Source organism: Oncorhynchus masou, chromosome 10 (assembly GCF_036934945.1).
Source record: "Oncorhynchus masou masou isolate Uvic2021 chromosome 10, UVic_Omas_1.1, whole genome shotgun sequence".
Taxonomy (NCBI): domain Eukaryota; kingdom Metazoa; phylum Chordata; class Actinopteri; order Salmoniformes; family Salmonidae; genus Oncorhynchus; species Oncorhynchus masou.
This window is the reverse complement of record NC_088221.1, coordinates 41,469,075-41,495,486: the sequence shown is the minus strand read 5'-3', so window position 1 is coordinate 41,495,486 and position 26,412 is coordinate 41,469,075. Positions and strand designations below refer to the sequence as shown.

The 26,412-nt window shown below is 43.2% G+C and overlaps 1 protein-coding gene across 1 annotated transcript; it reads right to left on the bottom strand.

The window, feature by feature from the left end:
• Positions 1–4,932: 4,932 nt before the first annotated feature.
• Positions 4,933–20,049, bottom strand: mrasa (muscle RAS oncogene homolog a). The gene is made up of 6 exons (XM_064976819.1): positions 19,897–20,049; positions 10,647–10,864; positions 9,905–10,058; positions 8,605–8,704; positions 7,344–7,423; positions 4,933–6,772 (listed from the first exon to the last, which is right to left on the bottom strand). Exons 2-6 carry the CDS (start codon positions 10,840–10,842, stop codon positions 6,673–6,675), a joined length of 630 nt encoding a protein of 209 aa, XP_064832891.1. The 5' UTR covers positions 10,843–10,864; positions 19,897–20,049; the 3' UTR covers positions 4,933–6,672.
• Positions 20,050–26,412: the final 6,363 nt, after the last annotated feature.

Sequence of the window (26,412 nt, the reverse complement as noted above, 5' to 3'; positions counted from 1 at the left end):
ACAGACCTGGTGTCCTGTCTGAAGGACTACAGACCTGGTGTCCTGTCTGAATGACTACAGACCTAGTGTCCTGTCTGAATGACTACAGACCTAGTGTCCTGTCTGAAGGACTACAGACCTGGTGTCCTGTCTGAATGACTACAGACCTGGTGTCCTGTCTGAAGGACTACAGACCTGGTGTCCTGTCTGAAGGATTACAGACCTGGTGTCCTGTCTGAAGGACTACAGACCTGGTGTCCTGTCTGAAGGACTACAGACTGTCTGAAGGACTACAGACCTGGTGTCCTGTCTGAAGGACTACAGACCTGGTGTCCTGTCTGAAGGACTACAGACCTGGTGTCCTGTCTGAAGGACTACAGACCTGGTGTCCTGTTTGAAGGACTACAGACCTGGTGTCCTGTCTGAAGGAGTACAGACCTGGTGTCCTGTCTGAATGACTACAGACCTGGTGTCCTGTCTGAAGGACTACAGACCTAGTGTCCTGTCTGAAGGATTACAGACCTGGTGTCCTGTCTGAATGAGTACAGACCTGTAGCGCTCACCTTGGTCATCATGAAAACCTTTGAGCGCCTGGTACTGTCCCATCTCTAAACCATCACTGACGCCTCCCCTCGACCCACTGCAGGTCACCTACAGAGCTTACAGGTCTGTGGACAACGCTGTCACCGTGGGCCTAGACTACACCTCAAACATCTGGAAAACCCAAAGACATACCAAGGATATTGTTTGTGAACTTGAGCTCTGTGTTCAATACCATCATGTCAGAACAACTAAAAGACAAACCCTCCAAGCTGAATGTGTCCAGCTCCATGTCAGTGGATCACTGACTTCTTGACCAACAGGACTCATCACGTTGGGAAAACACCTTTCGGACTCTTTATCCCACAACGCTGGGGCGCTGTAAGGACGCGTGCTCTCATCTCTACTCTACACCAACTACTCACGTATGCAGGTGACGCCACTCTGGTTGGTCTCATCAACGAAGGCGATGAGTTCAGGTACAATGGAGAGGTCGATCAGCTGGTGTTCTGGTGCAGTCTCAATAACCTGGAACTCAACACAGACAAAACTGTGGAGATGGTTTGTTGACTTCAGAAAATGCCGCCACCACCAGATTGATGGCTCAGCTGTTAGCACGGCTGAATCATTCACATTCCTGGGAACCATCATTGCCCATAACCTTAAGTGGGAGGACAACATCACAGCAAGAAGGTACCCCAGCGGATGTATTACTTGCGGCAGCTGAAAAAACTCAAAATCTGCCAGTTTATGCATCAATTGTTGAGTTCATCCTCATCTCCTCCATCGCCATCTGGTTTGGGTTTGAAGCTGCTCACAACAAGGGCAAATTTCAATGCATTGTCTGGTCTGCAGAGAGGGTTATTGCTGGCTAGCACCTGCCCTACATCGAGGTTCTGCATGACTCCAGGGCAAGGAAGTGTGCAGGAAAGATCCTAGCCAACCCCTCCCACCCCCTACACCAAAAATTCACCTCACTCACAACCAAAACCCTCTCACACCTGAAACGTTGCTTCCCCGGGCTGTGGCCCTAACCAACCGGCCATCCGGCCCAGAGACTAAAGGACTATGTACTCGATGTGGCACACCGCATCAAGCCATCTCTGAACTGTACACAAAATAACTGAACTATACTGCATGTCCATCTCTCTGCATTTACATTTGCTGATACTGTAAAATGGTACATTCACTGTGTATTTGTATATCTGTTAATTATCTTATAGCTCTTTGCTCACTTACCTAGTTGTATATATGTATGTAAACGTTGTTTAAAATCTGCTGTCTGTATTTGGTCTCTAAATCACCATATGAAATGGTAAAATTCTGAGTTTGTGTAAATGTACTTGGTGAAGGTGATTCTGATGTTGGATTTCTTCATGGTTTTACCCTGCTTAGAAACGCCTAAAATGGCTATACTGCTTCTTACTTTATCATAATCCTAATAATCCTTATCATAATTGCACAACGTTTTGCAACGGAAACCGTTTACTGTTTACTCTCGGAACCAAACGGAAACGGGACCTACCTGAATTTGTCCAATAGAAACTCTCGTTTTCATTTCAAAATGTTTCCTGTTTAGAGTAAACGGTTTCCATTACAAAACGTTTTGCAAAGGAATCTGACTAATGAATACACCCCAGGGTTATAATCATTAGTACAAACCGTACACCTAAAACGAGAGCTTCTATTTGGCAAATCCAGGTAGGTCCCACCCCGTTTCATTCCGTTTGCTTCCGTTTAAAAAAGTTTTACCACAGAATAGCCATGTTTTTGCTATATCGCGAATGAGAACATTACAGAAATTTAGGGCGGCCTATGTTTTAGTCTCGTGAATTTAACCCAAAGGCACATTTGGATTAATTTGGAAAAAGGGCGTTACTTCCGTAACCAGGTAGAGGTCCGTGGCCGGAGTGAAACTTCCCTGTAAACGTGAAGTCACAGGTGCATAATTTATTATTTCCTTGATTCAATGTCAATACCCAACCACTAGAGAGAGGCATGAGACCAGCTTTTTTAATGGGCCTACATACAATATGCTCATGTTGTGTGGGCGCCCAAATTAGAGTTGAGTTGCAGAATGGGGCTTATTGATTAAACTGGTCAATTAACCACTCGTTTATTTATTTTTATCAGACTTAAAGGTGTAGATCAGGGGTGAGAAACTCCAGTCATTGGGGACCGGAGGGGTGTTACTTTTTCCTCATCCCTAGCAAACACAGCTGATTAAACTAATTGCGTTCTAAACTGAAGATCATGATTCGTTGAATTGTGAAGTTAGCTGGGGCTGGGGCAAAAGTGTGACATCAATCAGGCCCCCGAGGACTGGAGTTGCCCATCCCTGATATAGATATTGCTCAGGTTGATAGATTGGGTATCATGACTGCAAGTCAAATCTAACAAAGACACTTCTTTCAACTTTTTTCTAAAGATCGGACACATTTTTTCAATTTTCGCCTAAAATGACATACCTAAATCTAACTGCCTGTAGCTCAGGACCTGAAGCAAGGATATGCATATTCTTGATACCATTTGAAAAGGAAACACTTTGAAGTTTGTGGAAATGTGAAATTAATGTAAGAGAATGTAACACATTAGATCTGGTAAAAGATAATACAAAGAAAAAAAAAAACTTTTTTTTGTTTTGTTCTATCATCTTTGAAATGCAAGAGAAAGGCCACAATGTATTATCCCAGTTTAGGTGCAATTTAGATTTTGGCCACTAGATGGTGTATGTGCAAAGTTTTAGATTGATCCAATGAACCATTGCATTACTGTTCAAAATGTTGTATTAAGTCCACCCAAATGTGCCTAATTGGTTTATTGACACATTTTCAAGTCCATAACTGTGCACTCTTCTAAAAAAAATAGCATAGTATTTGTTCACTGTGATAGCTGTAAATTGGACAGTGCAGTTAGTTTAATGAGAATGTAAGATTTCTGCCCATATCAGATATGTCTATATCCTGAGACATGTTCTTGTTACTTACATCATGCTAATCACATTAGCGCACGTTAGCTCAACCGTCCTGTGGGGAGGGGGGGGGGACCGATCCGTAGAGGTTTTAAAATGCAGGGTTTCTTTTAGTTTTTTGTTTGGTTTCGGTTCCTCCTCAGTGAACTGGTCTTGTTTTAGATGGGGAAACTCTGGTGTGTCTGTTGCCATGACCACGTCTGGACATGCAGACTAAAACAAGAAGATGGGGATGGTGAGGTAAAAAATAAATGCCACTGGAATCAAATAATCCCTCTGGTGTTTGACAGCTCCTTTTTCTGAGCCCCTCTGAAAAAAACATCTTCAAAGCAATACCAGATACCCTCCTCAACCTGTACTAGTAACTTTCATATGCACGTGACATATCAATTGGCTGTGAAAATAAAATATGACACATAGAGAGGCGTGAAGTGTGATATGCTACTTGTAATCTGCATCCCAAATGGCACCCTATTCCCTATGTACTGCATTACTTTTGACCAGAGCTCATAGGCTAGTAACCCGAAAGATCGCTGGTTCGAATATACAAGTCGACAATGTGAAAGTCTGTCGATGTGCCCTTGAGCAAGGCACTTAAACCCTATTTTGCTCCATGGGCGCCGTACTTCTATGGCAGTCCTTGTAAAACAAAACATTTCACTGCACCTATCCGGTGTGTGACAATATTATTATGATATTTTGTGATTTATAGAGCGTACTGTAAATCAGAGTAGCATGTCTGTTCTACACAATATAATTCCATCTGCAGATTCTCCACATTCCATAACGTTGAAACCACTTCAACAGACACCGAGGCGCTGAAATAACTGTACAAGATACAGCCACTCTGTAGGTCTATTTTATCAGAGGGAGAGAAATTCTTAGTCTCCAGGGTGCATCCTGGTCATGTATTCAGTGGAGTCCAATGGACAAGTACGATGACAAGGACATCAATTTTCAATCAATTGTATCCGTTGCAGCTCTACAGGCTATATCTATTCCATGGAGAGTAGAGAGATCAATATGTTTTTTAAAGTTTACAGTAAATAAAACATTTATTTAACCTTTATTTAACTGTTGTTTTTTTACCTCTATTTAACTAGGCAAGTCTACCGACACCAGTGAGCCAGCAATATGATTAATATCAAAGGCTTCTGCTGAACAGACAGTTATGCCCATCACAATACATATTTTAGAGATTGTTATTAGTGTGCTACAACACACACACACACACAGCAGGAGATTTAGCACCTAACAGGCACCTGTGTCTCCTCTGGCTGATATTAGTTATGTCCTACAACACCCGGCCTCCACTATGAGCTAATACCAATTTGTAGTCATTGAGTGCCACAAATGGCATGCTATTCCCTATATAATGCAGGTCGAGGTCGAGGTCACCAGGTTAAGTAAGCCAAGACATCATACAGACACACAGTCAGAGATAGTATAATTTAACTCACAATATTGTATTTCTTTATTCATTATTGAAACCCTGAAGTGACGATAGATAAAGGCGGTGGCCATTTTTGTTATGCCTCGTCTTCTCCTAGTTCATCAGTCAGACACAGCCAGTTATAACAAATCATGTTGAGGTAACAGGTACAGTAATAAATTATTAATTATTAAAAAACACTACTAAAGAAATTCATATCAATAATACAAAGGTTTCAAACATACTTGATATGATATCATTGATTTCTTCAGACACAAGCTTTTTTCTTCTCTTTTTTTGTAAAATACTGCCAAAGACAACATGCTACTTCATACCCTGGGAAGTGGAACTTCCACTGTACTGCACCTCTCGGTGAAATACATCAGGGTCACTCCAGGGCCATGTTTATTAAGCACCAAATGAATGAAAATGGACTTAAACATGAAGGCAATACTTGGACTTGTCCAATAAGAAACGGCCATTTTTGTTTTCCATTGCGAACTGCTTTGCTACGTACGGAACACGACCCAGGGCTGAGAGTATAGAAACTGTTCAGTGCAACAGACATGAGACAGACAGATTCGGCTACATGGGATTGACATATGATAAGATCAGTTTTTCACATTCCATTATGCCTTCCCTTTCATATTTAGCCATTTTTCAACAGATGCGGATATGAAACTCAAACTCTGTTAAAAATGCAATGGTACTTTGTTCTTTTAAGAGCCCATTTCTAACCAGATGAACAAGCCATAATGTTTGTTTTTTGTTTTGTTTAGTGCTTTAACAGTACAAGCCATTTCATATGTTGTGAAATACTCCTTATTAGACAAGAGAAATCGAACGTCTTGTTGCTTGGAGTGACTGGTCCCCTCGACCTACAAGCCAGATTCCCCATCGACTGATCCCAGACCAGTACTAACAGCCACATCCTCCCACTTTTCTTCAGGACCCCAGGAAACAAAGCCACATCCTTTCATGCCAGTGGCTAGTGCAAATAGAATATACTTCAAAATCATATACCCTTATCGTTTCAGAATTCAATCTTCAACACCATGGAGAATGCACAACCACAATGTTACACTCAAATAATGTGTCCCAAGTCCCCGACCTGACTGACAGTCAGATCACGGGTCCCCAACAACATCTAACTTCACATCTCCCCAACTGGAGAATTCCTTGATGTCCACCTCCACAGAGAGCACCATCACATCACTGTCTGTAATTCAAAGTCAGTCCATAAGGAGCTCAAACGGAAGGGCCTTTTTTTCTGACCAATCAGGGGAAGGGAAAGGGTAAATCTATTAATTTGTACAAATGAATGCATTTAACCAAAATGTTTCTTCTGCATTTAACCCAACCCCTCTGAATCAGAGAGGTGCGGGGGACTGCCTTAGTTGACGTCTACGTCATCAGCACCCGGGGAGTAGTTGTTGTTGGGGGTTAACTGCCTTGCTCAAGAGCAGAATGGCAGATTTTTCCACCTTGCCGGCTCTGGGATTCGAACCAGCGATTTTTCAGTTACTGGCCCAACGCTCTTAACCACTAGGCAACCTGCTATAAGACCCCCACTTGGGGATGTCTTGGAGTTGACCCCCTCAACTGAGAGAGGTTTTCCATGACACTGTAACAGTCAACAGTCAGTTCCTTCGCTCCCCAAGTCCCCCCTTCCTCCTCCAGTTGTTGCTCCCTGCCAGTCTGCAGTTCTCTCTAACAACAATGCTACGCAGAGGCGCGAAGGGTGACACCATCATAAGATAACACAGTGGACTTTGTGAGAACCCGTTGAGCGTTCTCCTCGCCACTTCATCTTCTTTTTCTTCTTTAGGCTCCTCTCTGGGATCTGCTGCCTGCAAAGGGAGGGTGGGAGAGAGGGGGGGGGTCGAGAGAGCGAGGGAGAGAGAGGGGGGGGGAGAGGGGGGGGAGAGAGAGAGAGAGAGAGAGAGAGAGAGAGAGAGAGAGAGAGAATACAATGAGTAAGAAAGGAGGGTATGTAAAGGGAGGAGAAAACGAGAAAAAAGAGATGGAGATGAGAGAAGATGAGGGTTATAATCAGATGGCCAAGCTATCTAATCAGCTAGACTAGATGGCCTCTGTGTTACTCCTCTAAATGCTTGACAAACAGTTGAGTGGGCCCTCCAGCAGGATATGACCACACCAAACATCAACACATACTGGAGTCCTCTGAAATTACACATCTGTTCATTCAGGAAATAGCTACAGTTTTTTGCCCATCCTTTTAACACTACTTTTTCTGGCATTCATGTCAAACATATAGTTATGTACGTTTGCAAAGAGAAACCAAAATGGTGGTTCTCTTATTCCAGCATCAATTTAATCCAATATGTTCATGCCTATAGATTCATAATCCTTAAACATAACCTGCAAGTCAGTGAGTATCCATCTAGAAGTTTGACCTACCTTATAACCCTGACTAATCCATGGAACGCCTTGTCCACATTCATAGGAGGATCCTTGGCACTTGTCTCAATGTATGTAATCTGTAAAGAAAAAACACATTGATCCAACATTGCCAGGAAAGACAACATAGTACACAAGCAAACATCAAATTGTCTCTTGTTTTAAAAAGTTCTACAGCTGCACCATCGAGAGCATCCTGACTGGTTGCATCACCGCCTGGTATGGAAACTGCTCGGCCTCCAACCGCAAGGCGCTACAGAGTGTAGTGTGTTCGGCACAGTACAGCAAGCGGTACCGGAGCGCCAGGTCCCGTTCCAAAAGGCTTCTTAACAGCTTCTACCCCCAAGCCATAAAAATGCTGAACAGCTAATCACATGGCTACTCAGACTATTAGCATTGACCCCCCCTTTTTATGCTGCTGCTACTCGCTGTTATTGTCTATGCATAGTCACTTTACCCCTGCCTACATATTACCTCATTTACCTCGACTAACCTGTACCCCTGCGCATTGACTCGTCGGTACTGGTACTCCCTGTATATAGCCTCGTTATTGTTACTTCTACATTTTTTTACTTTAGTTTATTTAGTAAATATTTTCTTTACTTTTATTTTTCTTAAAACTGCATTGTTGGTTAAGGGCTTGTAAGTAAGCATTTCATGGTAAGGTCGACTATACCTGTTGTATTTGGCGCATGTGACAAATAACATTTGATTTGATTTAGCTAGTGCCACAAGGTATAGACAACAAATAGTAATCACGTCTTTCCGACCAGACCCTCATAATAAGGAATGTGAGTTTTTCCGACCCAGCACCAACAACCTCTCTCCCAGCCTGCCCTGCACCAAGAACCTCTGTCCCAGCCTGCCCTGCACCAACAACCTCTGTCCCAGCCTGCCCTGCAACCAACAACCTCTGTCCAAGCCTGCCCTGCAACCAACAACCTCTGTCCCAGCCTGCCCTGCACCAACAACCTCTGTCCCAGCCTGCCCTGCACCAACAACCTCTGTCCCAGCCTGCCCTGCAACCAACAACCTCTCTCCCAGCCAGCCCTGCAACCAACAACCTCTCTCCCAGCCTGCCTTGCACTAACTAGGTAATTCAGTAAATACGGTTTTCCTGGTCAGAAAAAAACTATCCAGGAGTCCCTATCAAAAATACATGAATCAATTTGGACACTGTACTACATCAAACCAGACATTGAATACATAGGATTTAGACGTCAAGCTGTCCCATAATGCTTCTTGTCGAAGCTGTACTCACGTTGTGTTTGGCAGCCATTTCCTGCCCCTGGTCGCTGGTGATTTTGCGCAGGTGAACCAAGTCCACCTTATTGGCCACCAGCACCATGGGGAAGGCCTCCCTGAAGGAGAGAATGAAAAAGAGGGACTGAGGAACAGATGTATCTCATTTAACACAACGTGTTCAGTAACACCACTACACAGCTGACGATCTGACTGGAATCCCACTGAGCAAAAGTTGGTTGAGTCAACGCTGTTCCCACGTCACTTCAAACCCCCAAAATCTATGTGATGATGTTGAATCAATGTGGGAAACTGATTGGATTACCAACAAAAACATTTTTTTTTATTAGTATCATTTTTTAACCAATTTTTTTTAACCATATTTTTTTTGTTGAATTCACGTTAGCTAACAACTCAAATCTAAATAAAAACTAGAAATTGAACTGACGTCTGCGCCCAGTGGGATGGAGACGTTGGCTGAGGAAGCAGTAGTTTGTTGTCATTTTTTGTGAACAAGAGATACAATAGAGAACAGAATGACTATCTGCTGTATAGATGAACCCTTTACCAGTGAGTTCGAGGGACGACACAAAACATTACGGCAGACAACCCAGTCGGAGGCACTCCGAGCACCAGCAGCAGTATGTGTCTGGTCCATAAGGCATGCATCATACTTGTTTTATTTCACCTTTATTTCACCAGGTAGGCTAGTTGAGAACACCTTTATTTCACCAGGTAGGCTAGTTGAGAACACATTTATTTAACCAGGTAGGCTGGTTGAGAACACATTTATTTAACCAGGTAGGCTAGTTGAGAACACCTTTATTTAACCAGGTAGGCTAGTTGAGAACACATTTATTTAACCAGGTAGGCTAGTTGAGAACACCTTTATTTAACCAGGTAGGCTAGTTGAGAACACCTTTATTTAACCAGATAGGCTAGTTGAGAACACCTTTATTTAACCAGGTAGGCTAGTTGAGAACACCTTTATTTAACCAGGTAGGCTAGTTGAGAACACCTTTATTTAACCAGATAGGCTAGTTGAGAACACCTTTATTTCACCAGGTAGGCTAGTTGAGAACACCTTTATTTAACCAGGTAGGCTAGTTGAGAACACCTTTATTTAACCAGGTAGGCTAGTTGAGAACACCTTTATTTAACCAGGTAGGCTAGTTGAGAACACCTTTATTTAACCAGGTAGGCTAGTTGAGAACAAGTTCTCATTTACAACTGCGACCTGGCCAAGATAAAGCATAGCAGTGTGAACAGACAACACAGAGTTACACACGGAGTAAACAATACCAAGAGCTGTGTCTCACCTGTCCTTCACCCTGAGGATGAGCTGGTGGAAGCGGTCCACATGTTCAAAGCTGGCCTTGTCTGTCACAGAGAACACGATGAGGAAGCCGTCCCCCGTCCTCATGTACTGCTCCCTCATAGCACTGAACTCCTCTTGGCCTGCCGTGTCCAGCACTGTGCAATTACACACAGACAGGTACCAGTGTTTCAGCACTGTGCAATTACACACAGACACTGTAATAACACAGAGACACTGTGTAATAACACACAGGCACTGTAACACACAGACACTGTAACACACAGACACTGTAATAACACAGAGACACTGTGTAATAACACACAGGCACTGTAACACACAGACACTGTAATAACACACAGGCACTGTAATAACACACAGACACTGTGTAATAACACACAGACACTGTAATAACACACAGGCACTGTAATAACACACAGACACTGTAATAACACACAGATACTGTGCAATAACACACAGATACTGTGCAATAACACACATAGAGGTACCAATGTTGCAGGTTTTACAATATGTTTTTGGGGAAATTCATTTTCTTGCTCAACTATGAAAAATCTAGCTAAAAAACAAATGCACATCATGGGTGTAAATCCCAGGATCTAAATCTGTGAATCTATATGGGAGCACTGTGCTACAATGTGTTTAATTAACAAGTTAGAAACACAATTAATAAAGGAGACAACCACCCCCCCTAACCCTGACAGACAGAGGACAAGATGTCTCCCTACCGTCCAGGATGGCCCACTGTCCGTCTATCTCTGTGTGTTTCAGGTAGGAGTCCTCGATGGTGGGGTCGTAGTCAGACACAAAGATCTTCTGAAAGAACTGGATGGTGAGAGCGCTCTTCCCCACCCCTCCGTCCCCCACCACCACCAGCTTGTAAGTGGGGAGGTTGTCGCTAGGGACCGCGCTGCTGGTTGCCATGGTGACAGGCAGCTGGCTACACCTGGAACACGGCAGGAGGGGGGAGGCAGGCAGGCAGGGAGGGAGAGATGGAGGAAGAAAGGAGCACAAGATAAGAGTGTTAGACTGCTGCTGCTGGTGCTAATTCATTGCCAGGGAGACCAGACTTCACGGAGAACCATGCATCAAACACCAGCCCCCTCAGAGAGAAAGAGCATCAGCTAGCTATCGACACCTCCACACCTCCGTCAATCTCAACTAGAGAGGCTTGCAGAAAAGGCTGTAGTAAAGGATGTGTGTGATGTGCAAGCAACATGTGTCATAATACTGAAATAAACCAAAGAGCTGGAGCAGCAGAGCCTAAGATAGAGATTAGGCTACTGACTGAGCTGGAGAAAACACCCTGGTCACTGATTGGCTGTCTGTATGAAGAAGTGCCTTGCACAGCCAGCCAACCAGTGGTGTAATGGAGAGGCTCTCCTTCCCACTATGTAGACTATTCTGTTTTCTCCTTCTTCTGAGACTGCCAGAATAGCGTGCAGCAACAACCACTCTCCCAGCACCATTATGAGCAAGGGAAATACAGTCTAGACATATAGACTACTGTGTTTTGTAATTATGGCTTTCAGAAAGAAATGCACTGCCCGTGACTTTTCTCTGAAAGAGTAGACTATATAGCAGCTGTCGTGGTGCATTTTCACCAGCTTCCCACAAAAATAATTATGATTCAGATTCACTGACCATTTCTGTTTATTTTTCTGTCGCTTGACAACATTTTCCCTCCCACACTTTCTTTAAATTGCTGTTTTCTACTGTGACTTAGTAAGGACCTGGTCCTTGATAAATATGGACATTACAGCAGGTAAGTGCTCTGTTGTCTTGTGTGTGGGGGCATTATTTCATTAACCTTATGCCGTAATGGCGAAAGGCAACAGCTTTCACAAGACATGTAAAGCCACTAAGATAGTGGGTAGAGGACAGGCTGTGGGTAGAGGACAGTCTGTGGGTAGAGGACAGGCTGTGGGAAGGGCAGGCTGTGGGTAGAGGGCAGGCTGTGGGTAGAGGGCAGGCTGTGGGTAGAGGACAGGCTGTGGGTAGAGGGCAGGCTGTGGGTAGAGGACAGGCTGTGGGTAGAGGACAGGCTGTGGGAAGAGGACAGGCTGTGGGTAGAGGACCGGCTGTAGGTAGAAGACAGGTTGTGGGTAGAGGACAGGCTGTGGGTAGAGGACAGGCTCTGGGTAGAAGACAGGTTGTGGGTAGAGGGCAGGCTGTGGGTAGAGGACAGGCTGTGGGTAGAGGACAGGCTGTATGTAGATGCTGTGGGTAGAGGACAGGCTATGGGTAGAACATGTGGGTAGAGGACAGGCTGTGGGTAGAGGACAGGCTGTGGGTAGAGGACAGGCTGTGGGTAGAAGACAGGCTGTGGGTAGAGGACAGGCTGTGTGTAGATGCTGTGGGTAGAGGACAGGCTGTGGGTAGAGGACAGGCTGTGGGTAGAGGACAGGCTGTGGGTAGAGGACAGGCTGTGGGAAAAGGACAGGCTGTGGGAAAAGGACAGGCTGTGGGTAGAGGACAGGCTATGGGTAGAGGACAGGCTGTGTGTAGAGGACAAGCTGTGGGTATTTGCTGTGGGTAGAGGACAGGCTGTGGGTAGAGGACAGGCTATGGGTAGAAAATGTGGGTAGAGGACAGCATGTGTGGAAAGGACATGGCATAGATACAGTTGAAGTCGGAAGTTTACATACACCTTAGCAAAATACTTTTAAAAACTCAGTTTCTCACAATTCCTGACATTTAATCCTAGTAAAAAATCCCTGTTTTAGGTCAGTTAGGATCACCACTTTATTTTAAGAATGTGAAATGTCTGAACAATAGTACAGAGAATGACGTTTCATCACGTTCCCAGTGGGTCAGAAGTTTACATACACTCAATTAGTATTTGGTAGCATTGCCTTTAAATTGTTTAACATGGGTCAAACGTTTCAGGTAGCCTTCCACAAGCTTCCCACAATAAGTTGGGTGAATGTTGGCCCATTCCTCCTGACAGAGCTGGTGGAACTGAGTCAGGTTTGTAGGCCTCCTTGCTCGCACATGCTTTTTCATTTCTGCCCACAAGTTTTCTATAGGATTGAGGTCAGGGCTTTGCGATGGCCACTCCAATACCTTGACTTTGTTGTCCTTAAAACTATTTTGCCACAACTTTTGAAGTTTGCTTGGTATCATTGTCCATTTGGAAGACACATTTGCGACCAAGCTTTAACTTCCTGACTGATGTCTTGAGATGCTGCTTCAATATATCACATAATTATCCTCCCTCATGATGTCATCTATTTTGTGAAGTGCACCAGTCCCTCCTGCAGCAAAGCACCCCCACAACATGATGCTGCCATCCCCGTGCCTCACAGTTGTGATGGTGTTCTTTGGCTTGCAAGTCTCCCCCTTTTTCCTCCAAACATAACAATGGTCATTATCGCCAAACAGTTCTATTTTTGTTTCATCAGACCAGAGGACATTTCTCCAAAAAGTATGATCTTTGCCCCCATGTGCAGTTGCAAACCATAGTCTGTCTTTGTATGGCGGTTTTGGAGCAGTGGCTTCTTCCTTGCTGAGCGGCCTTTCAGGTTATGTCGATATAGGACTCGTTTTACTGTGGATATAGATACTTTTGTACCTGTTTCCTCCAGCATCTCACAAGGTTGTTTGCTGTTGTTCTGGGATTGATTTGCACTTTTCACACCAAAGTACGTTCATCTCTAGTAGACAAAACGCGTCTCCGTCCTGAGCAGTATGACGGTTGCGTGGCCCATGGTGTTTATACTTGCGTACTATTGTTTGTACAGATGAACGTGGTACCTTCAGGCGTTGGAAATTGCTCCCAAGGATGAACCAGACTTGTGGAGGTCTTGGCTGATTTCTTTTGATTTTACCATGATGTCAAGCAAAGAGGCACTGAGTTTGAAGGTAGGCCTTGAAACACAAAATTAATCAAATTATGTAACTTAGCCTATCAGAAGCTTCTAAAGCCATGACATAATTTTCTGGAATTTTCCAAGCTGTTTAAAGGCACAGTCAACTTAGTGTATGTGAACTTCTGACCCACTGGAATTGTGATACAGTGAATTATGTGAAATAATCTGTCTGTAAACAATTGTTGGAAAAATGACTGCACAAAATGTATTGCACAAAGTAGATGTCCTAACCGACTTGCCAAAACTCTAGTTTGTTAACAAGAATTTTGTGGAGTGGTTGAGAAACGAGTTTTAATGATTCCAACCTAAGTGTATGTAAACCTCCAACTTCAACTGTAGGTCACATGGCAAGGTCACTGCCCAGGATGTGTGACACAGATCTGACCCTTTAAAATAATTCAGATTTTTTTTTGCCTGATTCCAGTTATTTGTTTCCCCAAAGTCAGTTTTCCATTTTCTTCTCTATGTTTCTGTTTTCTCCTGTTTTTTCAGGTTTTCACTCTCAACGTCACACTTTTTTTAATAGAAAAAGAGCAGAATTGGATGTTCCAAGAACACAACTATGTTAAAACCACATCAGGAGGCCATTTTTTAGTTCTAGAAAAAAATGAAGAAATGTCAATTTTGGTGTGTAGTTAGCCTGTAATGAAAGTGCACACCAGGAAGAGATCAGTATTTTATTAGGCATTGCTATAGCGCTCACGTGATTGCAGAGTTTGCAAAACAAATAGCTACTAGATTGATGAAAATAATGTTGATACTGTACCATTCTGGTAGGCATAGGCTATGTTGTATTTAACATTTAATTGAGAAGGTTTGTGGGAAAGCTTCTCCATCGCTTCCAGAAGGTTATCATTAGCATTATCGCTAACGGCTACACAGTGCTGTCAGGACTTCTGCCGAAGTCGAAGCCTCTCCTTGTTCGGGCGGTGCTCAGCGGTCAACGTCACCGGTCTTCTAGCCATCATTGATCCATTTTTCATTTTCCATTGGTTTTGTCTTGTCTTCCTACACTGGTTTCAATCCCATTCATTACCTGTTGTGTATTTAACCCTCTGTTTTCTCATCATGTTTTTGTCATAGATTGTTTGTTATTCAGTGTTGTGTTGTATTGGTGCGCGACGGGTCTTTGTACCCATTTTGTTTATTTGTTACATTTTGTGTTTGGAGTGTTTAGTTTATTTGTTATTAAATACTCCATTACACTCCGTTTGATTCTCCTACGCCTGACTTCCCTGCCACCTATATACACGACTCTGACAAGTGTAGACATAAGCGTGCACACACAGACATGGGCATTCTTGTGCTGTTTCATAAAGTTTCAGGAAAATAAGAATCCCTGATGCATTTTGTTACTGTCTTAATTCACAAATATATTTTCTAATAAGTTCAATAGATTTAGTTGATTTCCTACTAAGTTCAATACATGTTTTAATATTGTTGAATTCCCTTAATTAATGTCTGGATTCCGTGATTCTGTCCTGGTTCTCTGCACCGTGCATACAGCGAGTGGGTAGAGAACAGCCCAGACAGTGGGTACAGCCCAGGCTCAGCCCAGACAGTGGGTACAGCCCAGGCTCAGCCCGGACAGTGGGTACAGCCCAGGCTCAGCCCGGACAGTGGGTACAGCCCAGGCTCAGCCCGGACAGTGGGTACAGCCCAGGCTCAGCCCAGACAGTGGGTAGAGGACAGCCCAGGCTCAGGCCAGACAGTAGGTAGAGGACAGCCCCAAGCTCAGCCCAGGCAGTGGGTAAAGGACAGCCCAGGCTCAGCCCAGGCAGTGGGTAGAGGACAGCCCAGACTCAGCCCAGGCAGTGGGTAGAGAACAGCCCAGACTCAGCCCAAGCAGTGGGTAGAGAACAGCCCAGACTCAGCCCAAGCAGTGGGTAGAGGACAGCCCAGACTCAGCCCAGGCAGTGGGTAGAGAACAGCCCAGGCAGTGGGTAGAGGACAGCCCAGACTCAGCCCAGGCAGTGGGTAGAGAACAGCCCAGACTCAGCCCAGGCAGTGGGTAGAGGACAGCCCAGACTCAGCCCAGGCAGTGGGTAGAGAACAGCCCAGACTCAGCCCAGGCAGTGGGTAGAGAACAGCCCAGACTCAGCCCAGGCAGTGGGTAGAGACCATGGCACTGGGTCGCAGGAAACAGCAGTCAGCTGGTGAAGGCAGCCCGCCCCTTCCTGCTCCACAGCAGTCAGCTGGTGAAGGCAGCCCGCCCCTTCCTGCTCCACACAATAAAGGGAAGGAAAGTGGTTTCCTTCCTCAAGCGGCCCAGACAGACCTTCCTGCCTCAAGCAGCCCAGACAGACCTTCCTGCCTCAAGCGGCCCAGACAGACCTTCCTGCCTCAAGCGGCCCATACAGACCTTCCTGCCTCAAGCAGCCCAGACAGACCTTCCTGCCTCAAGCGGCCCAGACAGACCTTCCTGCCTCAAGCAGCCCAGACAGACCTTCCTGCCTCAAGCGGCCCAGACAGACCTTCCTGCCTCAAGCAACCCAGACAGACCTTTCTGCCTCAAGCAGCCCAGACCGACCTTCCTGCCTCAAGAGGCCCAGACAGACCCTTGGAGAAGGATGTACTGGAAGATATTCCTGCCTCGCCCCACAAGGGAACAGAAACTAGAGGAACAACCTGCCTCCCTCACAAGGGAACAGCTAGCTAGAGGAACAACATCACTCAGTCACATGGGAACAGCTAGCTAGAGGAACAACCTCGCTCCCTCACAAGGGAACAGCTAGCTAGAGGAACAACTTCCCTCCCTCACAAGGGAACAGCTAGCTAGAGGAACAACATCCCTCCCTCACAAGGGAACAGCTAGCTAGAGGAACAACCTGCCTCTCTCACAAGGGAACAGCTAGCTAGAACAACTTCCCTCCCTCACAAGGGAACAGCAAGCTAGAGGAACAACCTGCCTCCCTCACAAGGGAACAGCAAGCTAGAGGAACAACCTGCCTCCCTCACAAGGGAACAGCTAGCTAGAGGAACGACCTGCCTCCCTCACAAGGGAACAGCTAGCTAGAGGAACAACCTGCCTCCCTCACAAGGGAACAGCTAGCTAGAGGAACAACCTGCCTCCCTCACAAGGGAACAGCTAGCTAGAGGAACAACCTGCCTACCTCACAAGGGAACAGCTAGCTAGAACAACTTCCCTCCCTCACAAGGGAACAGCAAGCTAGAGGAACAACCTGCCTCCCTCACAAGGGAACAGCTAGCTAGAGGAACAACCTCCCTCCCTCACATGGGAACAGATAGCTAGAGGAACAACTTCCCTCCCTCACAAGGGAACAGCTAGCTAGAACAACTTCCCTCCCTCACAAGGGAACAGCTAGCTAGAACAACTTCCCTCCCTCACAAGGGAACAGCTAGCTAGAGGAACAACCTGCATACCCAAAACATACTGTACCACCTCATCAATCAATTAAACTACTACTGACCGTTTACCACCCAATACATACCAATTTTATACCACCGGTCCAGCTCTGATCTGTCTCACTCATCTAAGATCCTCACGTGAGCGCTGACTGATGACCAATGACTAAGGGAGTACTGCCAGTAAAGAGCATGTCCTTATCATCACTGGTAAATGGCCAGCGAGTGTGCCAACTAAAGTCCTGTTGACTGTACACATGAAGTCACTAGATTCTGGATACAAATGAGATCACTAGATTCTGGGTATATATGAAGTCACTAGATTCTGGGTATATATGAGGTCACTAGATTCTGGGTACAAATAAGGTCACTAGATTCTGGATACAAATAAGGTCACTAGATTCTGGGTATAAATGAGGTCACTAGATTCTGGGTACAAATGAGATCACTAGATTCTGGGTCTTCAGCATCTGTGATGACAGTATACACAATCACATAATGGACAGCTGTGTGCTCAATGTGCTCTGAACGTCTCTCATTCTATAATCTGATCAGAACTCATGCATTACATATTTTGCCACTAAAAGACTGACTGTACATGACTTGGTAAAGATAATGTTATGTTACTTTTGAGATGCCTCTTCAGTGAATCAACCTCACCTGGCTGTCAGTGGACTTTATAGGAACATCTAATGTACTGCAGAGTATAGATCCATGTCACATTTCATAGAGTAACGCCTTGTTAGAGTCATTTGGTTGACACTGCCCAACTTGTTTCTCTAAAACAAAACAAGAGTTCAAGCTGCTTTGATCAAGTTTAAATTAAACATACAGTACCTTCAGTAGCATTTTAACTTCTCTGATCGACTGACAAATGAAAAGCCTTGAAAATAAAAGAGAGCCGCACACTCTAGGAGCTAAGATTCAAAAATGTAATTGCCAACGTTTTGACAGCCAAACTGTCTTCATCAGGGTAAAGCCTCCACCACCATGTGAAAAGCCTCCACCACCATGTGAAAAAGCCTGCACCACCATGTGAAAAGCCTCCACCACCATGTGAAAAAGCCTCCACCACCATGTGAAAAAGCCTCCACCACCATGTGAAAAGCCTCCACCACCATGTGAAAAGCCTCCACCACCATGTGAAAAGCCTCCACCACCATGTGAAGAGCCTCCACCACCATGTGAAAAAGCCTCCACCACCATGTGAAAAGCCTCCACCACCATGTGAAAATCCTCCACCACCATGTGAAAAAGCCTGCACCACCATGTGAAAAGCCTCCACCACCATGTGAAAAAGCCTCCACCACCATGTGAAAAAGCCTCCACCACCATGTGAAAAAGCCTCCACCACCATGTGAAAAGCCTCCACCACCATGTGAAAAAGCCTATACCACCATGTGAAAATCCACCTTATTGAATATGTGTAGCCTCCACCACCATGTGAAAAATCCAGACTATGTGTAGCCCTATTGAATATGTGAAAAGCCTCCACCACCATGTGAAAAGCCTCCACCACCATGTGAAGAGCCCCACCACTATGTGAAAAAGCCCTACCATATGTGAAAAGCCTCCACCACCATGTAGAAAACTCCACCACCATGTGAAAAAGCCTATACCACCATGTGAAAAGCCTCCACCACCATGTGAATAAGTAGCCCATGTGAAAAATAGACCATGTGAAAAAAAGCCCCATAGACCATGTGAAAAAGCCCCATAGACATGTGTAGCCCCATAGACTATGTGTAGCCCTATAGACTATGTGTAGCCTTATTGAATATGTGTAGCCCTATAGACTATGTGTAGCCCTATAGACTATGTGTAGCCCTATTGAATATGTGTAGCCCTATAGACTATGTGTAGCCCTATTGACTATGTGTAGCCCTATAGAATATGTGTAGCCCTATAGACTATGTGTAGCCCTATAGACTATGTGTAGCCCTATAGACTATGTGTAGCCCTATTGAATATGTGTAGCCCTATAGACTATGTGTAGCCCTATAGACTATGTGTAGCCCTATAGACTATGTGTAGCCCTATAGACTATGTGTAGCCCTATTGAATATGTGTAGCCCTATAGACTATGTGTAGCCCTATTGAATATGTGTAGCCCTATAGACTATGTGTAGCCCTATTGAAGGCTGCTCAATGGTGGGTGACCTCATCCTATGATGTGGTGCCTGAAGAAATTCTGCAATGGTTATAATGCATCTATTCATAACATGCCTGGTTGAAATACAGTCTGAGGTATAAACATTGTAACAAAGCAGATACATGTATCAATTAAGTTTGATCTTGCGATGTTTTATCAAGTTATTATATTTTTTTATGAAAAGTAGATTATACTACTGTTCACTTCACCACTGACATAAAACGTCACAACATTATTTCTGTTGTTTTGAAGTCGGGGTTCTGTGTGTATAAGAAACGAGTTGCCGCGCATGGATAAAGGTTTTTTGTTGCTTCTTGAATGTGAAAATCTTTTAGAGAAGTTTGCTGCATCAAGCAATTTCCGCAAATTTAATATTGGCGTCCATTTCTCGAATCCAACAGAGGCCCCACAATGTTACAAAAAAATGTACTCCAGTTTACGTTGCAGAAACCAACTCCACAATTTAAATATTTACAAAAGCAGAGTAAAAAACTGACATGAAAAAGACTTACTAAGAATGTTTAAACAACCTACAGTAGCTATGTGTAGCTGCCTGGCCAACGACGACCATTTCAGCAAATAACTTACCAATATGAAACCCGTTGTCGTGGAAGTAGACTACAGCACTTCACGTACAAATATTCCACATCCCTCTTTCTATCCGTTACCTCAGAACATTGCCATCATCTTGTGACGAGAATGCGCCTGTCATATCCGCGATGCGACGCAGTCCGCTATGTAGCAAATTTTTATTGCAACAGCTGATACTAAAAATAGAACGGTCTCATAGGGGTGGACCCTTATGTTGGTTACAAATAAGAATCATCCGATTTTACTCTCTGCATTAAATAATGACTGCTATTCAAATTTGGTCTAAATTAACATTTTTAAATATGTTTCACAGAAACATATTTTGTCTACAAAATGTAGAAATCTGATGATTATTTTTAGGAACGCACCTTTTTTGAGAAAGTGGACTGTTCCGTTATGTCGAGTCTCCCCCAGACTGGTTTCAAGCAATGGTTTGAAGAGGTACCTCTGTCTAAATTCTAAGGTGGCGTCTCTGAGTAGCACATTTCGATTTTAACATCAACATAGCTTTTGTAATTATTTTATTGACCATGAAACTTGATTAGTGGCAATTACAGTCACAAGACTAATTCATTGTATTTGTATGGGTCACTGATCACTACATTTATTAATTCGAGCTAATTACAGTCGCTAGCCTAATTCATTGTATTTCTATGGGTCACTGATCAGTACATTTATGAATTATTCTATAATGCATCACATGTTAACAAAATGAAAGTGAGAAAGTTAATCAGATGTGAGACTCAAAGTACATTGATCATGGAAAAATAGAGGTATACAAACTAGGGCAAAAAAAATGCATAATTGAGTGTGGAGAAGTTGCGGTGTGGTACAGCAGTGCTTCATTTGTAAATCGAGGTGCCGGAACAAAAAGTGAGCACGAACGCATGAGAAAAATGTGCCATAGAGCAGTAGAGGAGAGGCACTTACAGAAGTTGCACACATGGCGGAAAAAAATTGTATCCTAGGATCCCAGAAAAATATGGCCTTTTATAAACACTATTCATGCAATTGTACATAATTTTACATGACACATGACGTTGGCAGAATCTTTTTTAATACCGCACAAATAAATGATCGAAATGGCAGGCTACTTTGACACTGAGAAAACTAGAATCTGAGATCAATAAAAACGACCTTGTCTTAAATTCAATAGCCTGGCTCACCCAATGACACGGTGCTCACACATATATATTTTTCTAAAACAATATTTGAAAGTTGATCAAATATGTTGGTAGCCTAGCATAGTCTTCTCTTTTCAGCAGGAGCCATTTGCTTTCCAACCCGTGTTTTCCCTCAATTGAGGCTCAGCGGTCTAAGGCACTGCATCTCAGTGCTAGAGGCGTTACTACAGACCCTGGTTCGATCCTGGGCTGCATCACCAACGGCCGGGATTGGGAGTCCCATACGGCGGCGCACATTTGGCTCAGTGTCGTCTGAGTTAGGGGATGGTTTGGCCGGGGAAAGACGTAATTTTAAATAAGAATTTGTTCTTAACTGACTTGCCTAGTTAAATAAAGGTTAAATAAAACATATTTGAAATATTGCTAAAAGGGCTGTTTTGTCTGCATGCTGTTTTTTCACTGACAGATTTGCCTCGTGTTCCCCACTATAGGCTATTCCTTACTATTGGGCTACAGTGGCAATTTTAGCATGTAAATCTTGATGAGGCAAAAAAAAAAATGGATGACCATTTAAAACGTATTTTACCAGTCTGAGCTTTTTTTTCTGAGTTCCCAGTTGTCTTTAACTCTCTGAAGTCTGAGATTTCCCAGTTCCTAGTTTCCGGTTGTTTTGAACACGGCAGGAGTCATGCTGGATTGACAGCATGGCCAATGTATTCAACCTTATCTGTCCAATGACATGTGCATGTTTTTCCTTTTAAGCTTGGAAAAGAGACCCTGAAACCCAGACTTGGACCACAACCCACTCTACTGAATAGCAGGTTAGTGATTGCTTTGCAACGCTTGCAGTTAGCCACTGATTCCTTCCAAATCACTCATCGTTGGATTTGCGATTTCCAACTTAGTAGTGTAATGTTTATGTCCAATTGCCGATGAGCACAGATATGTTTTAACTATAATTTCTCCTCATATCACAAGGATTGAGAATTATTTGCCAGTAATTGTCAACATGATTCATCATGATGACTGCTTGTCTAGCTTGCTAGCTAACATATTGAAAGTATGATGTTGATATGATCAGTTCAATCAAAGCTACTGTAGATATAACATGATTTGATGTCATTTTATCTGTGGCCAATGACCTTGAGCCTTCTTGAATGGGCACCTCTAATGTACAGTAATTATATGGCAGCACCCAAGGGGCTTGAATTTTTGAGCTCTCCCCATAGATTTTGTAGTGATGTAATGTCCCCATTAGCTGAGCCAATCACGGCGCAAGTAGAGAACATTATCAACCACAATTCTCTGTATTTTCCACTGGCTGCCACCACCATAGACAGCACTGAGCTAGGCTGAAAAACCTACATTTTGGAGCTGTCTTACTCAAGAAAGCAACCATGTTTGTATGCAGCTTTATTAACTGAATGATTTTGGGGGTTTTACATTGTTTGCAAACTGATAGGTAACACGTATTAATGGCTAAATAACATGCAAAAAAAGGCACACAATAGATAAACAGGCTCTGCCCCACCTGCCCTGAATGACGGGGTTGCCACTGTTGGGCTACAATCCACAGCTAGGCTATTTTTAAAATCTTGAGACTCTGTGGCTGAATTATAGGCCTTCTCATGGTGAAGTAGATTATTCTGAATTATTTCATTTATTCCTGAACAGACAGCAGTAATTATATAACTTTGGTAAGTGTATTTACATTTATCAGGGGTGCTGCACTTCCTCCTTTACGCGATTCTATAAGGAAATACATTATGTGCAAAGCTGGAGAGATGAGAGTTGGAGGCTCGTGTCTTTCAGAGCAGAGAAGGAGATAGATCATAGAAAGGGAAACTCATTCTAGTTCTGTGAGACATACTGGCACACTTCTCACACAGCCACGGCCACGCGTTGGTCTCAAACATAGGTTACAATGGTGCGCAAATCATAAACCCAAGCCGGCCCAACCCAAATCAAATATTTAAAAATTAGGCTGAAAATCAACTTTTTCATATAATGTATATTTTTTGTGGGGGCAGGATAATGAACAAAGAGGCAACTTGAATTAACTTTGATCGCTTTTATAATATTTTTTACATTGCAAAAAGTGACAATTATTTTTCATGCCACAAGAGGTACCGGATCTGGCCAAATAGGTTCCGGAACAAAACGGAGAGGTGCCGGATATTGTGACGTCATTATGTTGACACTTTTAGGTGAAATTAACAGATATGAGGCTGAAGCGATGGATTTAAGGCTTCCTTCATGCCATTACAAGTAGCCTAAATATCCTTCTGATCTCTTTCATGGGTTTCAGTTGGAGGACAGGTGACGGATAAGATTATATCAATCAAGTGTGTTTGTGATTGCATGTGTAGGCACTGAAATAGCACAGATACAATTTATCATGTTCTTTTTCTCTCCATACTTCACTTACAGTAAACAACATCTATATTGATTCTACAGATACTTACAGAGTGGGTCCTTTCTCCTTGAGAGAGAGACTGGCTAGAAATATGTGCCATGAGGTCAGACACCATTGTGTTCCTCTGGGAACCCGTTTCAAATCAAATCAAATTTTATTTGTCACATCCTCTGAATTCAACAGGTATAGATAGACCTTACCGTTAAATGCTTACTTACAAGCCCTTAATATATTCCTCTAAGGGCTCAGATCCCGCTAGCGGGATTAAAATCGACAACATCCGGTGAAGCTGGAACGCGCGATCTGGAGCCTATTTTAGAGTATATCCCATAGGTTAGCATTGAAACGGCCTGTGACCTCAAAGAAATACAATTCCGGATAGATTTTCCTCTGGTTTTTGCCTGCCATATCAGTTCTGTTATACTCACAGACAATTTTAACAGTTTTAGAAACTTCAGAGTGTTTCCTATCCAATGCTAACAATTATATGCATATCCTAGTTTCTGGGCCTGAGTAACAGGCAGTTTACTTTGGGCACGCCAGTCATCCGGAAATTCAGGATACTGCCCTTAGCCCTGAAAGGGCTTAACCAACAATGCAGAATTTTGTAAAAAGTAAGTAAGTAAATATTAGAGCCAGTTTCATCATAGCGCTTGATGGTTTTTGTGACTTTACGTGAAGAAACTTCAAAAGTTCTTGAATTCATCCGGATTGACTGACCTTTATGTCTTTAAGTAATGATGGACTGTCGTTTCTCTTTCCTTATTTGAGCTGTTCTTGCCATAATATGGCCTTGGTCTTTTACCAAATAGGGCTATCTTCTGTATACCACCACTACATTCCCACAACACAACTGATTGGCTCAAACATATTAAGAAGGAAAGACATTTCACAAATGAACCTTTAACAAGGCAAACCTGTTAATTGAAATGCATTCCAGGTGACTACCTTATGAAGCTTGTTGAGAAAATGCCAAGAGTGTGCAAAACTGTCATCAAGGCAAAGGGTGGCTACTTTGAAAATCTCAAATATAACATATATTTTGATTTGTTTAACACTTTTTAAGTTACTACATGATTCCATATGAGTTATTTCATAGTTGTGATGTCTTCACTATTATTCTATATTCTAGAAAATAGTAAAAATAAAGAAAACTCATGGAATAAGTAGGTGTATCCAAACCTTTGAATGGTACTGTGCATAGCAGTGCTATTTGCAGTTAGCTCCAGGTAAACGTTGCAGTTCTTCAGCCATTCTTCAAACCAAAAACAACCTACATATGGACAGTACCAAAACAAATGATCTAATGATTCTGTCTCTTCGCAGCATAGCAAAATCTGCAGAGCTGGGATGGTTGTATCCCCATATATATATAACATTCTATTGGTTGCAAGAATTGTGTATAATAATTTAAATAGAAAAACTCAAAGTTTTGAATCAAGTGTTGTTTGGTGTATCAGTTCATACATGAACCATGTGCCATGGAATCGGTACATCGAAAATATCTTCCCAACTATTTTGCAATTTACATGGCACAGCTGTACATTTTTTGTCCTTAAATGAAAGTGGTATACTTTTTTATTTATCACAATTTTCTTTAGACAATTTTTGTCTTTAATGCAGGGCCGACAGACAAGTTCCTTACTTTCTCCCTCTTCCATTTTTGCAGTAATGCAGCAATTATTTGGTTGTAATTTTGTGAAGACCAGCCCTTTCCATATTTGTATGTTAGTTGCATGTGTGACATAACTCCACCAGTCCTATTTATGATATAATGTACAAAGATTATACCTTTATTTTTGTATTCCTGCATCGGTCTCTGATCATTATACAATGTGACATATGGCGTGTTTTAAAAATAGTCATATTTTGGAGATGATTTCATTTTCAAATAACTGAAAGGGAGAGGTTGTAATCTGAATAAAGGGAAAGGGCGAGACATTCCTACTAATCTGCTAGAAAACCCATTTGGAAATTATCTAGATCCTCTGAGGCTGTGGAGGGATCCAAGTTGTGGATTTAAAAGAAAACATGAATCAGCGGTTAATGGCACCTTTCTTTTTAAGCCATGGATTTCTATGCCCTTGATACTATTGTTGTATCTGATTTTAATAGCCAACATTTCGATGGCCATAATAAATAGATATGCCAAAAGTGGACAACCTTGTTTTACTTCTCTTGACAGTTTAAAACTTTCTGAGAAGTAGCCATTATTTACTATTTTACACCTAGGGCTACTATACTTAACCTTAACCCATTGTTTAAGAGATTCTCCCAAACCTTTATGTTCTAGGCATTTACAGTGCATTCGGAAAGTATTCAGACTCCTTGACTTTTTCCACATTTTACATTACAGCCTTATACTAAAATTTATTATTTGTTTATTTCCCTCATCAATCTACACACAACACCACATGATGACAAAGCAAATTTATAAGAAAAAAATGGAAATATCACAGTTACATAAGTATTCAGACCCTATACTCAGTACTTTGTTGAAGCACCTTTGGCAGCAATTACACCTTCAAGTCATCTTGGGTATGACACTACACGCTTGGCACACCTGTATTTGGGGAGTTTCTCCCATTCTTCTCTGACAATCCTCTCAAGCTCTGTCAGGTTGGATGGGGAATGTCGCTGCACAGCTATTTTCAGGTCTCTCCAGCAATGTTCGATATGGTTCAAGTCCGGGCTCTGGCTAGGCCACTTAAGGACATTCAGAGACTTGTCCCGAAGCCACTCCTGCATCGTCTTGGCTATGTGCTTAGGGTTGTTGTCCTGTTGGAAGGTGAACCTTCGCCCCAGCCTGAGGTGCTGAGCGCTCTGGAGCAAGTTCTCATCAAGGATCTCTCTGTACTTTGCTCCGTTCACCTTTCCCTCGATCCTGACTAGTCTCCAAGTCCCTGACGCTGAAAAACATCCCCACAGCATGAGGCTGCCATCACCATGCTTCACCATAGGGATCGTGCCTGG

Bases quoted from the DNA above. Each gene is read 5' to 3' on its own strand.
- mrasa (XM_064976819.1), bottom strand. From the start codon at position 10,842: ATGGCAACCAGCAGCGCGGTCCCTAGCGACAACCTCCCCACTTACAAG. The intron at 7,424-8,604 runs GTGAGTACAGCT...TTTTCTTTACAG, and splicing joins AAATGGCTGCCAAACACAAC to ATTACATACATTGAGACAAG. The intron at 6,773-7,343 runs GTAGGTCAAACT...CTCCCTTTGCAG, and splicing joins GGATTAGTCAGGGTTATAAG to GCAGCAGATCCCAGAGAGGA.